We start from the raw sequence: 13,690 nt of genomic DNA, 5'->3' as shown, positions 1-13,690 counted from the left end.
GTGTTGTTATTTCAGGATTAAGTGTATGCCTCAGTCTAGACTCGTTTAGATGCAGTCTAGACTGAGTCATATTTTTGATTATTTTCAAAATGAACATCAATTTTATTCCTGACAATCGAATATCTGAATCATAGTTTTAGCTACACAATATTCTTTTTATCCATTTACCAAAAAGTTGATTGATTAAAATGTTTGAGTTGTGTTGTTATTTCAAGATTAAGTGTATGCCTCAGTCTAGAGTCGTTTAAAATGAACATCAATTTTATTCCTGACAATCGAGTATCTGAATCTTAGTTTTAGCTACACAATATTCTTTTTATCCATTTACCGAAAATTTGATTGATTGAAAGGTTTGAGTTGTGTTGTTATTTCAAGATTAAGTGTATGCCTCATTTTAGACTCGTTCAGATGCGGTCTAGACTAAGTCATATTTTTGGTTATTTTCAAAATGAACATCAATTTTATTCCTAACAATCGAATATCCGAAACTTAGCTTTAGATACACAATATTCTTTTTATCCATTTACCAAAAAGTTAATTGATTGAAAGGTTTGAGTTGTGTTGTTATTTCAAGATTAAGTGTATGCCTCAGTCTAGACTCGTTCAAAATGAACATTAATTTTATTCCTGACAATCGATAATCTGAATCTTAGCTTTAGCTACACAATATTCTTTTTATCCATTTACTGAAAAGATGATTGATTCAAAGGTTTGAGTTGTGTTGTTATTTCAAGATTAAGTGTATCCATATGTCTAGAGTCGTTCAAAATGAACATCAATTTTATTCCTGACAATCGAATATCTGAATCTTAGCTTTAGCTACACAATATTTTTTATTTATCCATTTACCAACAAGTTGATTGATTGAAAGGTTTGAGGTGTGTTGTTATTTCAAGATTAAGTGTATGCCTCAGTCTAGGCTCGTTCAGATGCAGTCTAGACTAAGTCATATATTTGGTTATTTTCAAAATGAACATCAATTTTATTCCTGACAATCGAATATCTGAATCTTAGCTTTAGCTACACAATATTCTTTTTATCTATTTACCAAAAAGTTGATTGATTGAAATGTTGGAGTTGTGTTGTTATTTCAAGATTAAGTGTATGCCTCAGTCTAAAGTCGTTTAAAATGAACATCAATTTTATTCCTGACCATCGAATATCTGAATCTTAGCTTTAGCTACACAATATTCTTTTTATCCATTTACCGAAAAGTTGATTGATTGAAAGGTTTGAGTTGTGTTGTTATTTCAAGATTAAGTGTATGCCTCAGTCTAGACTCGTTCAAAATGAACATCAATTTTATTCCTGACAATCGAATATCTGAATCTTAGCTTTAGCTAAATAATATTCTTTTTATCCATTTACAGAAAAGTTGATTGATTGAAAGGTTTGAGTTGTGTTGTTATTTAAAGATTAAGTGTATGCCTTAGTCTAGAGTCGTTCAAAATGAACATTAATTTTATTCCTGACAATCGAATATCTGAAACTTAGCTTTAGCTACACAATATTCTTTTTATCCATTTGCCAAAAAGTTGATTGATTGAAATGTTTGAGTTGTGTTGTTATTTCAAGATTAAGTGTATGCCTCAGTCTAGAGTCGATCAAAATGACCATCAATTTTATTCCTGACAATCGAATATCTGAATCTTAGCTTTAGCTAGACAATATTCTTTTTATCCATTTACCGAAAAGTTGATTGATTGAAAGGTTCGAGTTGTGTTGTTATTTCAAGATTAAGTGTATGCCTCAGTCTAGACTCGTTCAGATGCAGTCTAGACTGAGTCATATTTTTGATTATTTTCAAAATGAACATCAATTTTATTCCTGACAATCGAATATCTGAATCTTAGCTTTAGCTACATAATATTCTTTTTATCCATTTACCAAAAAGTTGATTGATTGAAATGTTTGAATTGTGTTGTTATTTCAAGATTAAGTGTATGCCTCAGTCTAGAGTCGTTTAAAATGAACATCAATTTTATTCTTGACAATCGAATATCCGAATCTTAGCTTTAGCTACAAAATATTCTTTTTATCCATTTACCTAAAAGTTGATTGATTGAAATGTTTGAGTTATGTTGTTATTTCAAGATTAAGTGTATGACTTAGTCTAGAGTCGTTTAAGTTGAACATCAATTTTATTACTGACAATCGAGTATCTGAATCTTAGCTTTAGCTACACAATATTCTTTTTATCCATTTACCAATAAGTTGATTGATTGAAAGGTTTGAGTTGTGTTGTTATTTCAAGATTAAGTGTATGCCTCGGTCTAGACTCGTACATAACAAAACTTAAGGTCATTTACCTCTAAAAGATGTCCAAAACAACTATCTTTGAAAATTTGCTTTTGCCTATCATTTTTCAAGTTATCTTTAACAAAAATCATATCCTCGATCCTTGAAATGCATGTCACTTTCGCACGACGTGCTTCTTTTATCTTTAATGGTAGGTTACTTGTCATCCTGCATAACAAATAAGAAATCATAGTGTCAACCTTCAATTTTAGTACTAAATATAACTTTTCCAAAACTAAATTTAAACAAACACCATTTTACAATCAGATATTGATGTGCATTGCAACACAACAGATTCCTATGAAGAAACATGTTTAAGTGAACTATATAATAAACATGTGAAGAAGCATATATAAAATAGTTTCATAATTCAACAATCTCAATGGGAGTTATCAACACTTTTGTTAAGAACAACTATGAACATTATCCACACTTTGCTTAAGATTAGACCATATAGCTTTATATATTTATATAAGTTAGTTAAGATAATACGATAACAACAATATATAATGAATGTTAATAATGAGCTCAAATACAGTTACCGAAAGTCTAAGGAAGTTGATCCCAAATAAATGAATACAACAAACTCAGTAAAGAAGAAAAATCAAGTACCCATGAATGAATAGAACAATTTAATCATAATTAGCATATTATAGAGAGCAAGAATCACCCCCTTAACAGCTCGTCCGGTGTTTATGAAAGGGATTTCCAACGATACGTTATGTCATCTATTTCCTTTTGCTAATTTTTGCACCTATTTTTGGTAGAATCACACATGTATAGAGTTACATGAATATATTTAACAACTTCAATGATCTCATCGAAATTGTATCTAGCTCTACCAAGAAAAAGATTTCTAGCTCCAAACAAAAATATCAGTTTCATTTTTCAAGTCTTATTTGATTATAGAGGGTAACAACAAGCTTTTTCAGCATAATTTGGTGGTTTCTACATCAAGGGACCTCAAAGACGTTTAGTAACAAACAATAAAATGAATCTTGTAACCTAATGTTTACTATTTTATCTTCTAAATAATTCAACAATCCAAATAATCAAAACTTCTTGTTTGGTACTACTGCTAATTAAGATAAAACCTTAAAAACAAAATAATAACAAGACTTTGAAATGATTAAATATAGTAACATATTTCCTACTAGCTATTATCTTCACTCTGGCATTTCTACAAACAGGTTATGTGCTATATTTATTATGTGGGTATTATTTCCCTAAACCCTAAATATACTACTATTAAAATATGGGTTGTCATGAACTCAAAGCAGTAAGAACCCTAGTTAGCCTCCATTAAAACCCTAATCAGAAGCATAGCCTCCATTAAAACCCTAATCAGAAGCGTAGCCTCCATTAAAACTCTAATTATAAGCCTCCATTAAAACCCTATTAGAGCTTGCTCAAAAAAAAATCTAGGGATTTAGGATTTTAATTTGGGGGTTAGGGTTCCCAATTTTTAAGAGAGAGATAGGGATACCTGAATCAGAGAGAGTGATCGATTGAGAGTGTGCGTGAAAGAGATTGATCGATTCAGAGAGAGTGCCCGAGAATGAGAAAGATGAGAGAGTTGCTTCCCTTTTTCGTTCTACTAGAGAGAGAGTTTACTCTGATATTTTGGCCAAATTAGGTTGTCTAGATTATCTAGACATCCTTTTATAATGAGGGGCAAATATGGAAGTTTATGGCCAAATTAGGGTCATTTGACCAATACTTGGAAATAAGAGTCATTCCAACAAAGTCCACCCAGTCAAAGATCAATCTACCCAAATTCCCATACTATATGTATGTCTAACATTCCATAGAAGTAGTTAATTTTGTGTTTTCATTCCAATTTTACATGTTAACTATCTCTTCAATTAATTATCTCTCACACACTATTTTCAGCTTTTTCTTTGAGCTAATTTTCTTTTGCATTTAAAAGGCTACCTTGTGAACTAAATTAAGTTGCATGTTATATGGTTCAAGAGTTCTTTGTCGAGGTAAGTTATTTAACAGTTTTTTGCCTTAACTCTAATTTGGAAATGATGTCGTTGTTTGAGAATTATCAAACAAAAACTCTACCCAGCCTGCCACTTTTAAACCCCCACTTGAACCGTCTAGAGAGAACTCTTGTTTCTCTCTCCAAGTGACATCACAGGTGAGAGGAGAGAGGAGGAGAGAGAAACAAGAGTTTCTCTCTAGACGGTTCAAGTGGGGGTTTAAAAGTGGCGGGCTGGGTAGTCTTACTCATTATCAAATGACTTCAAACGCCTAATGCAACTATTCCTTCAGATTGCTGGTAGTATCTAGTTTTTCACCATCAAATGTCAACTCAATTTTCATCTCTCATTTTTCAAAATGTGTCTTACTCTGATAGTTGAGTATCCGCGTACAAGTTAGATGCTCTTTCTTTAATAATGAATTAAGATTCTATAGTCCCAATCTATTGTTTATGACAGAAATACTATTTCTTTACCACTTATTTGAATTTTTAGCCAATATTCCTTCATAAAATAGTATCCCCTTCATATGAAATTCAAAATTGTTATACTATTGTGTGTCTTCAATATGCCTTGAATAAAAACATTTCCAACTATCAAGAAGTGAAAAAGTCATGGGGTCTATCATACAAGAGCCTTGCGGCATTTAATGAACTACTCGGGAACTTGTGAGATAAAACATGTTGTTGTACTTTTTCATTTTCAATTATCAAAACACACCTCATTTTCTAAATTTTTCTATTCTTTAAGATATATACACGATATTTTCGTCATTTTATAAAGTATTGCCTACTTCACTTGTTTTTCTCTTACCGAGATTTCAAATCTAATTCGAAGTTGGAGTAGACTTGAGTCAAATTTATAAATTAGGATTGTTAATAGAAAAGTAAAAGATGATTCAGATTGGCATTTGATAAATAGAATATTATTGAGTCGATATTTGATTATTGTTATTCTATTAACTTTTAAGCAATTCATACTATCCTATCAAATAATTTATTTGAATTCCGATTTAATATCTTTCGTTTTAAATAAATGTATTATTTTTTGTTATGTTTACTTAAAAAGTAATTTATGTTCATATTTAAATTGCATATAAGTTTTAAGTAAAGATTTTATATATTTGAGATAATCCAAGGGAGATTAGTTTTATACTTTTAGGGTTATACTATTTTGGCCCCCGATTTGTGACCACTGACTGATTTGGTCCCATAAGTGTCTGACATTTCATTTGGCTCCCATGACCTACAAATACTTCAAACTTTTTTCTAAAAACACCCTTAAGAGTTAAGACCTAAATGAAATTAATTTTAACAATGTCAAAACATTAATATCCGTCCCATATACTCTGCGTTCCTCAACTTCATCTCATCTCTCCTTAACTTCATCTCGCTCCCTCTCTTCACCATATCATTCTTATTTAATAGAAGGTTTGCGACGACCTTGAACTTAAAAAAAAAAACAATTTTTTCCGCCTTCTTCCCTACAACGCCACCACTGCCACAAACCACCCTATAACTTTTTAAATGTCTTCTTCTTCATCTATTCCCTCTCTCATTATTTTTCTCCTTTCTGTCCAGGAAGGGGAGGAGTTCCATATCCACACCATACGAATTTGCCGAAGAAGCCTCCCCTTCGTCGGAGAAGAGGAAAGAAAGAATAAGAATAAGAATAAGAAAAAGACAGGAAAGAAAGGTTTTTCATGATGGTGGGAGAAGAAGCTGAAGAAAATAACAAAAAAAATTTGAGCCTCGAGGAGAAGGTTGTCTGCCGGAAAAAGTTACCGGGCGGCGGCGACCTCCTCCCCGCGACCATAAAGAAGAACAGATTAGGTGGAAGGTTTGATGATGCAAATGAGAGAAAAAAATGGTGAGATGAATAAATTAAAAAAAAAATCTAAATTACAATAAGGGTTATTTTCTGTCAACAGTTGGTAGCCCAAGTGGTTCCAAGGTGTTGACATAAACTCCAGAAATCCCTAGAGGCCCCAGGTTCGAATCTCAGAGAAGGTGTAATCTTTGGTTATTTGAATTAGAGTTATTAAGGTGTAAATAATGTCTTGTTGGGCTTTAGGCCATGTCTTGTTGGGCTATAGGCCCGGTTCTGTTAGTGTTTGAGTGGGCGGTTATCGAGCTTATCACATCTATGATGTATCAAGTGCCAAATGTAATGACATACGTAGATCGTAGTTGACTTCCAAAAAAAAAAAAAAAAAATAAGGGTTATTTTCCAAATAGCCCCCAACTTTGTGACCAATTTCCTGCCTAACCCCCTACTTTATCAAAACTACCTAGATGACCTCCTTTTTTCAGTTATCGTTAAAGCTCTGTTACTTTCTCTCCTCCATCTCATCACCTCTCTCTACCACCTCATCTATCACGCCACATCATCGTCTTCACCGACGAAGGTCCCCCCGGGCGACCTTCAAATTTTTTTCTTTCCTCTCTCTCTCTAAATTTTTTTTTTGACTTCTCTCATTTCTCTCTAAACACTCTGGCGAACGGAAACCCTTCGCCAGAGGTAGGTTTGTTCTCGAACAGGCCTTGAACCTCCGGCGAAGGGAACCCCTTCGCCGAAGTGTTTAGAGAGAGAGAGGAAAGAGAAAAAAAATTTGAAGTTTGAAGGTCGCCGACCGGCCAAATTGTTGAAGACGATGATGTGGCGTGATAGATGAGGTGGCAGAGAAAGGTGAGGAGATGGAGGAGAGAGAGTAACAGACATTTAACAACAACTGAAAAAATGAGTCCATTTGAGTATTTTTGATAAAGTAAGGGGCTAGACAGGAAACTGTACATAAAGTTGGGTGCTATTTGGGAAATAACCCTTACAATAATACCATAAGAGTAATTATTTAAAAAAAATTAGTTTTGAAGACCAAAACGCACTATCAGACCTTCATTGAAGCCAAACTGACCAGTTGGTCATAAATTAGGGGCCAAAACGTAACTGACCATAAATTTAAGTATAGAAATTGACATAATCTAAAAAAAGACATCATTTTATATTTCTAATAAGTTTATCGAATAAGCTTATCTGATTCTATTATTATTGCAATCGGCTGTGAGGACTTGATGTTCTTCGGGTATTGAAATCAATACCTTATTAGTTACAAATTTACCTATACTTGACTCGCCGATTGATTAATTTAAGTTGATTTTGTGTTTGTCTGAAAAGAATATTAGAGAACAAGAAAAATTAGACAAATTTCAGGCAAAAATTCAATGTAGATTGTCGTGATTTGAATTTTCTATTATTCTGATCCACTAAACAACGAATCACGATAAATTATATAGAATTTCTGTCCAAAATCTGCTTAGTTTTTCTTGTTCTCTGCCATTATTGTTGAGGAAAGTCAGACTATTTTTTAACACATAGGAGGTGGTGAAGTTGTAATTCTCATTACCGTTGGAGAGAATACTACTACTACTCGCACAACCCTCGTTTCTTCCAACGAAACCATCAGAAATAAAAATTCAAAATTCCACTTTTTGTTTCTCCTTTTAAGAAACCCCCTCTCAATAAACAAACACTGTTTCATTTCATTTTTGTATGACAAGAGAAAGAAAGATAAAGTAGTGAGAGAAAGAGAGAAAGAGAGAGAGAGAGAGAGAGAGAGAGAGAGAGAGAGAGCAAAAATGGCGACAAGAAGAGGAAGATGGTACCCACCACCACCACCTACACCTAGAATACTTCACTTACCCAGACGAATTCGTCGAAAACCCACCAAAAATCTTTCATCAAAATTGGGTTTTCTCAACAACAAACAATCATTCGAATCATCAACTCGACTTAATAATGATCACAGAGGAAAACTTGAAACTTTATTTGATCAAGAACGAGCTTTCTCTAAAACTGTTCCGATAGTTTTATTAAGTTCATCTGAAGATTTAGAAAGGAGGGAAAGAGTTGAAGAAGGTTTTGATTTTCATGATGAAGAAGAAGAGAAATGGAAGTTTCAAGCTGAGATTCTTCGAGCTGAATGTAATTTCTTGAGAATGGAAAGAGAGATAGCTTTGAAAAAATTGGAGATGAATCAAGTTCAAACCAAAAAGACTCTTCGTTTTGCAGTAGAAACCCTAAATTCTGTTCGTTCTCTTTTTTTGGTTTTGCTTTTCTCATGAATCTATTCTGTTTAATCAATTTGTTAATTACTCTGATTTGATTTTTTGTTTAGGATAAGAAGAAGAAGATATACAAAGAGGAGATTGAAGATTTAGAAGAGAAACTTGATGAATTACAGAGGAAATCAGGAGTTACAGATATTGAGATTAAGAAATGTACAAATTTCGATAAGAAAGCATCTGTTCTTCAGAAGAAATTAGAGAGTCTTAAATTTGAAGAAAAATCATTTGTACAAGAGATTCAACAAGAAGCATTAGCAAGCTTAAATATCAAAACAAACAGATTCAATAACCCTAAAATCATCAAACAAGATCAAACTAGCAGATTTATTGATGTAAGAAGGTTTCGAATTAGATTTCAATAATGGGTATGTGTGAATTTGAATTTTAAGTTATTAAAACAAAATTTGAAGATAGTTTTTTTTTTTTTAATTATGCAGGTAGAGATTCTAGGGAAGAAGATGGAAGGAATATCAAAGGGTATGTTAGAAAGGATGGAAGAAGAGTATAGATCAATGTTGTCTTCTTGTTCTTCCTCTGTAACTACAAGTGGGACTAGCTCTGCTTCTACTTCTAGTCGATTCGAGTTCTTTAATTCATCATCATCATCTTCTTCTTCCTCCATTAAACATCAGCAAAACCAGAATCAGGCAAGTCTTTCAATTATGACATTATTTTTGTGTTAATTACTAGGCCTAACCCGTGCTGGAAGTCTGAGAGTCCCATGGATTGGGACTGTCCGAGTACACTCGGATTGGCCAAATCCGTGCTAGAAGTCTGAGACCCCTCGGACTGCCCTACTCCGTGATCTAGGACTGCTCGGTCTCAGGCCCACAGAGAGTGCCAAGAGAGGTACCCGGACTAATCCGTGCTGGGAGTCCGGGAGCCCTCGAACTGCTCTGCTCCGTGGTGTCGGACTGCTCACTTTGAGGTCCATAGGGAGTGCCAAGACAGTTAGACAGGTACGCGAAATGGGTCTAATCCGTGCTGGGAGTCTGAGAGCCTTCGGACTGCCCTAATCCGTGGCCTCGGACTGTTCAGTCCAAGACCTGCGGAGAGTGCCAAGAGAAGGATGAGCTAAGAGCAAAAGGATGGGGCGCCTTTAGAGGCACCGAATCACTACTAGTACTATAGTATAACAGTTTTCAAGAAACTGTTATTTAAATGATAGAAGAATCTGAGAAGGGTATTATAATAAACAGAAAAACGTCCTATAGTAGTTGTTAACTAGCTAGGTAGAAAATCTTTGTTGTGTCTAACGGCAATGAATGAATAATTTAAGATTCTGAATTCAAATTTGAAATATGAGTGAGTGAAATGTGAATATAAAAATCTAAAACTTGGGTATCTTAATATAGAATAAGTATGATAATAGAGTTTTGATGGTTTCAATAAAGTGCAAGAAATTGGTAGTAGATAAAAATGGAGAAGAAGAGGGTTTAAGAATTAAAACTTTCTTGTTTGAAATAAGGAGAAAATGGCAGTTTTAGTCAGAAAGAGAAAATCACTCAACTTAACTACTACTATAATAAGAAGGAGAAGAAGGGTATTTCAAGGAAGTAATTAATTCTTATTTTATATGTCAGGGGTGTTGGTTTTTCCTCACTTTTGATTTCTATAGTTGAATTTGTTAGTCTCTTTCATTTAATGATTTTGATGAAAGTTGAGATTGAGAGAGAAGGTTGTTTATGTTTTTCTGGTTTCTCTACCATAAATGAGGAGAGAGAGAGAGGTTCAGTTGTTCTCCAAGAGTGATTAACTACTGATTCTTGGGCTCTGTTGTCTCTGGAACCCACGCTTGGTTTGGAGAAACATTTAATATTGATTGCACCAAATGCCCCAAAATGTCCTCGGTCTATTTTACTCTCAAACGAAAACATAAAATATACTGCGCATATTGGTGAACGTTCGTAGAATAGCAAACGGTATCTACAAAATGAGAAGTCCCTTGCACCCGTACTTGTCATTAACTTCGCTCAGTATTCATTATTCAAGTAAAAGAATCGGATCTTTATGAGAAATATTTGAATACATACTACTAGTAATTGAAATTTCTACATGTAGTTGAAGTATTTATAGACCGTGGAATACGTATGTGATTTTGAATTGACATAGACCCAAGGTCTGTAATATAGCAGAGGGGGTGGTGCCTCGAGAAGGGTTGGGATAGCTCAGTTGGTAGAGCAGAGGACTGGAAATCCTCGTGTCACCAGTTCAAATCTTGTTCCTGACACGTGGCTATACGGATTTGGCGAGACGATGTAGATTACTGTTTCGTTTATGTATGTTGATCAAGTAAACAATTTGCATATGTGCTTTTTTCCGTCAAACTCATTCAGATTAATCATTAGCTTCATAAATATTGTTACTATTTCGGCTGTTACACTCATCTGAAAGTTGAAAGTGTTTTCTCGCCAGGAGAGAATGCTCCACGAACAGCAGCAAGTGTGTACTGGACGATGTAAGGCCATTGTACGTAAAATCGTCGAGCAAGTGAGATCCGAGATGGAGCAATGGTCTCAGATGCAAGATATGCTTAAAAGGGTAAAGGAGGAGATGGAGGAATTGCAAGCTTCCCGCGATTTCTGGGAAGATCGGGCTCTTAATTCTGATATCCAAGCCAAGTCACTTCAATCTGCTGTAAGTAGTACTTAGCCATTCCCAGCCTCTTTCTCTCTTAACATAACATCGAATTTAGGATCTTGTCATTTAGTTCTTTCTCTGTGTACATACATACTTAGATGCAAGAATGGAAAGACAAAGCTCTGTCCTCTGATAAAAGAGTCTCTGAGTTAGAAAAAGAGATGTCTGACCTTCATATGGAGCTTACGAAATCGAAAACTGAGTCTAATATGGATGCGTCAAGGACTAGAAGCTTAGGAATGGTACAATGGGATCGTCCATCACAGAAGGAGAAGGAAAAGAGAGTGTTGATCTGTGAGAACTTGAAAGAGAAGAAACGCCTACCGGATGCTAAGCAAAACAAGATCTGCTATGAAACTTTCAGAATGAGAGAACGCACTTGCCACAATGGTGGCGTCACGGACTCGAATGGATCACCTCTTCCTCTTCTTCAAGCAATCGAGAGTTCTGCTTCTTCTCAACGGTTTCGGCAGATGGATAGAGCAGTACAATCATCTCCATTGTACAACGATGAGAACCAACTTAACCAAGCAAGTCGTCATAAGCAAAACAAGCATCACGAAGAAGTACACAAGACGAGAGTATGTACTACCCGAAGTGGAATTACAGGTTCAAACCGACCACCTCTTCAAGAAATTGAAAATCTTTCTTCATCACCAAGGTTAAGACAGATTAATAGAGTAGTACAATCATCTTCTTCACACAGATCCGAGAAGCCCATGATTTCAATACGGAGTAAAGAAAGTGATTTACGTAATGACATTGTGGGTTCTAATCAATCACCTCTTCAAGGGCTCGAGAAATCTTACTGGCCAAAGTATTTGCACAAGAATAGAGAAGTTTCTTCTCCTTAAGATTAAAAAGGTTTCAAGGAAAAGATTGAAGCTTGATGGATTTTGCTTATCTCTAATTGTTTTTGTGTTGTTGTACTAGAGGTAAACATATTTGTTTGCCGGTTAGTTCATGTCTATGATTTCGAATTTGTAGTGTCATATTATGGTAAAGAAGGTGAACTCGGGCTATGTTATGGTTTGTTCGACTACTAATATCATTAGTTTGCAAATATTCTCGTTCTTTCTTGGTGAATAAATATTCGGACTACGGTGCTATTTGTTTTTGTGAAAGTCTTAATCTGAATCCGAGTTTTATTTATGTGCAATTTACTTGAACAATTTGAGTACTTGTATGCATTTACTTTTCTAGTGAAAGCTGACATAGAAACAAGTGTTCTTCTCAAATTCAAACTTGTTTATAGTTGAAAACACATGAATTGGGTACAAAGACTTGTTTTGAAAAACAACAAAAGTTATACACAAATTAGACCCAATTTCACATTTTCATACCTAAAAAAAAAACACCTAAGTCAGTGTTTGTTTTTCTCGACTTAAGATCTGAACTTTGACCCAATTGATACAAGTCTAATTTCAAAATATGTATTTTTGGATGGGTAAACTCAGTGAGTGAAAAGAAAAACAACATACTTACTTAGTTTTACTTAGCCTCATGCTTCAAATTTTAAGGATAACAAAGTTGATGGTATGAAAATGTAGCTCCATGCACTGGATTTTATGGAGAGAACAAATTATTTTCGTGGTTGGTTCAGCATTCAGTGGTTTGCATAGCGACCAAACTAAACCACGAGCAGTTTGGTACGATTTGAAAAATCCACCAACCAAGCCTCCCCGGATTGATTAGTGGATGACTCCAAAATACTAGATACCGAGCCAACAAACACCCTTAAATAGGGTATTTGGACCAAATTATGTATAATGGTAGTGGATTTTGACATTGTTAATGACTTAATTCTCCGTTTATGTTAATCTACTACATTTTTCCATTAATGATATTAGGAATCATATGGAACTAAAATGAGGAGGTTGTTCATTGTGAGAATAATTTCACGTGGGAGAAGGGCGATCTATTGACCACGCATATAATGTCTAGGTCTTCTCTATTCATTGCCAAACAAAAAAATACACGTGATAGGATTAAGCCGCACGTACCCACATCACTCAAACAAGAAAAATACACGTGTTAGATTCAAATAAGGCGACATCTCCCAACTTAACATTCAAGTTAAAGGGTAGGCAGCTGGGGGAGGTTTTTCTGTTACCCAACACAGTATCTGGGTTTCTCTACATTGAAGTAGGTGGGTTTTTATACATTAAATGAAAGAGGGAGAGAGAGAGAGAGAGAAAAAGTGATGTTATGGGTGAATAACTAACTAGTGGGGTTGCAGTGGGACTCAGAAGGCTCTGTTGTCTGTGGGGTTCTCAGTTCTCTCAGGGTTCATCCAAATGGTCCCTACCTTCTTCCTTAGTTGCTGTTTTAAGTAGTACTTTCATTTAAATATTCATGTCCACGCCAGGCTTGGGATGGAGAAACATTTAATGTTGCCCCTAATTCCTAATTTGTCCTTTTTTGGCTTCAAACTCTAATTAACTAAAACAAACTAAAAAAAACCATTACTAAGATCATGGCCAACCGTCTTAAGATGGTGCTTCCTGATATCATTTCGCCCTTTCAGGCTGCGTATGTGCCGGGGAGGCAGATTACGGATAACATCATCATCAGCCAAGAAGTAGTCCATTCGTTTAAACTCAACAAAGGTTCGAAGAGTTATTTCGCGCTTAAGTTGGA

General features: G+C 34.8%; 1 protein-coding gene and 1 non-coding gene across 3 annotated transcripts; both read left to right on the top strand.

The window, feature by feature from the left end:
* The first annotated feature begins 7,635 nt into the window (after window positions 1-7,635).
* Window positions 7,636-12,113, top strand: LOC147566950 (myosin-like protein). 2 transcript variants are annotated; one of them, XM_086653545.1, is made up of 5 exons: window positions 7,636-8,353; window positions 8,461-8,742; window positions 8,848-9,057; window positions 10,826-11,047; window positions 11,149-12,113. In XM_086653545.1, exons 1-5 carry the CDS (start codon window positions 7,922-7,924, stop codon window positions 11,902-11,904), a joined length of 1,902 nt encoding a protein of 633 aa, XP_086509671.1. In that variant the 5' UTR covers window positions 7,636-7,921; the 3' UTR covers window positions 11,905-12,113. The 2 variants fall into 2 exon arrangements, with proteins under 2 accessions (XP_086509671.1, XP_086509670.1); XM_086653544.1 differs by having other exon boundaries at window positions 7,646-8,371.
* On the top strand, window positions 10,568-10,640 carry TRNAS-GGA (transfer RNA serine (anticodon GGA)). The gene has a single exon. It is a non-coding gene; the product is annotated as a tRNA-Ser (tRNA).
* Window positions 12,114-13,690: the final 1,577 nt, after the last annotated feature.

This window comes from Eschscholzia californica, unplaced genomic scaffold (genome assembly GCF_041429995.1).
Source record: "Eschscholzia californica isolate CP2 unplaced genomic scaffold, dmEscCali1.0.p SCAF_1, whole genome shotgun sequence".
In the NCBI taxonomy this organism is placed as follows: domain Eukaryota; kingdom Viridiplantae; phylum Streptophyta; class Magnoliopsida; order Ranunculales; family Papaveraceae; genus Eschscholzia; species Eschscholzia californica.
This window is presented reverse-complemented; position numbering and strand designations above follow the sequence as displayed.

What these genes read in the sequence shown, in the direction of transcription:
- LOC147566950 (XM_086653544.1), top strand. Translation starts at nt 7,922, where the DNA reads ATGGCGACAAGAAGAGGAAGATGGTACCCACCACCACCACCTACACCT. An exon ending in CAGTAGAAACCCTAAATTCT is followed by an intron (nt 8,372 to 8,460) that starts GTTCGTTCTCTT and finishes TTTTTTGTTTAG; the next exon opens with GATAAGAAGAAGAAGATATA. An exon ending in AAACTAGCAGATTTATTGAT is followed by an intron (nt 8,743 to 8,847) that starts GTAAGAAGGTTT and finishes TTAATTATGCAG; the next exon opens with GTAGAGATTCTAGGGAAGAA.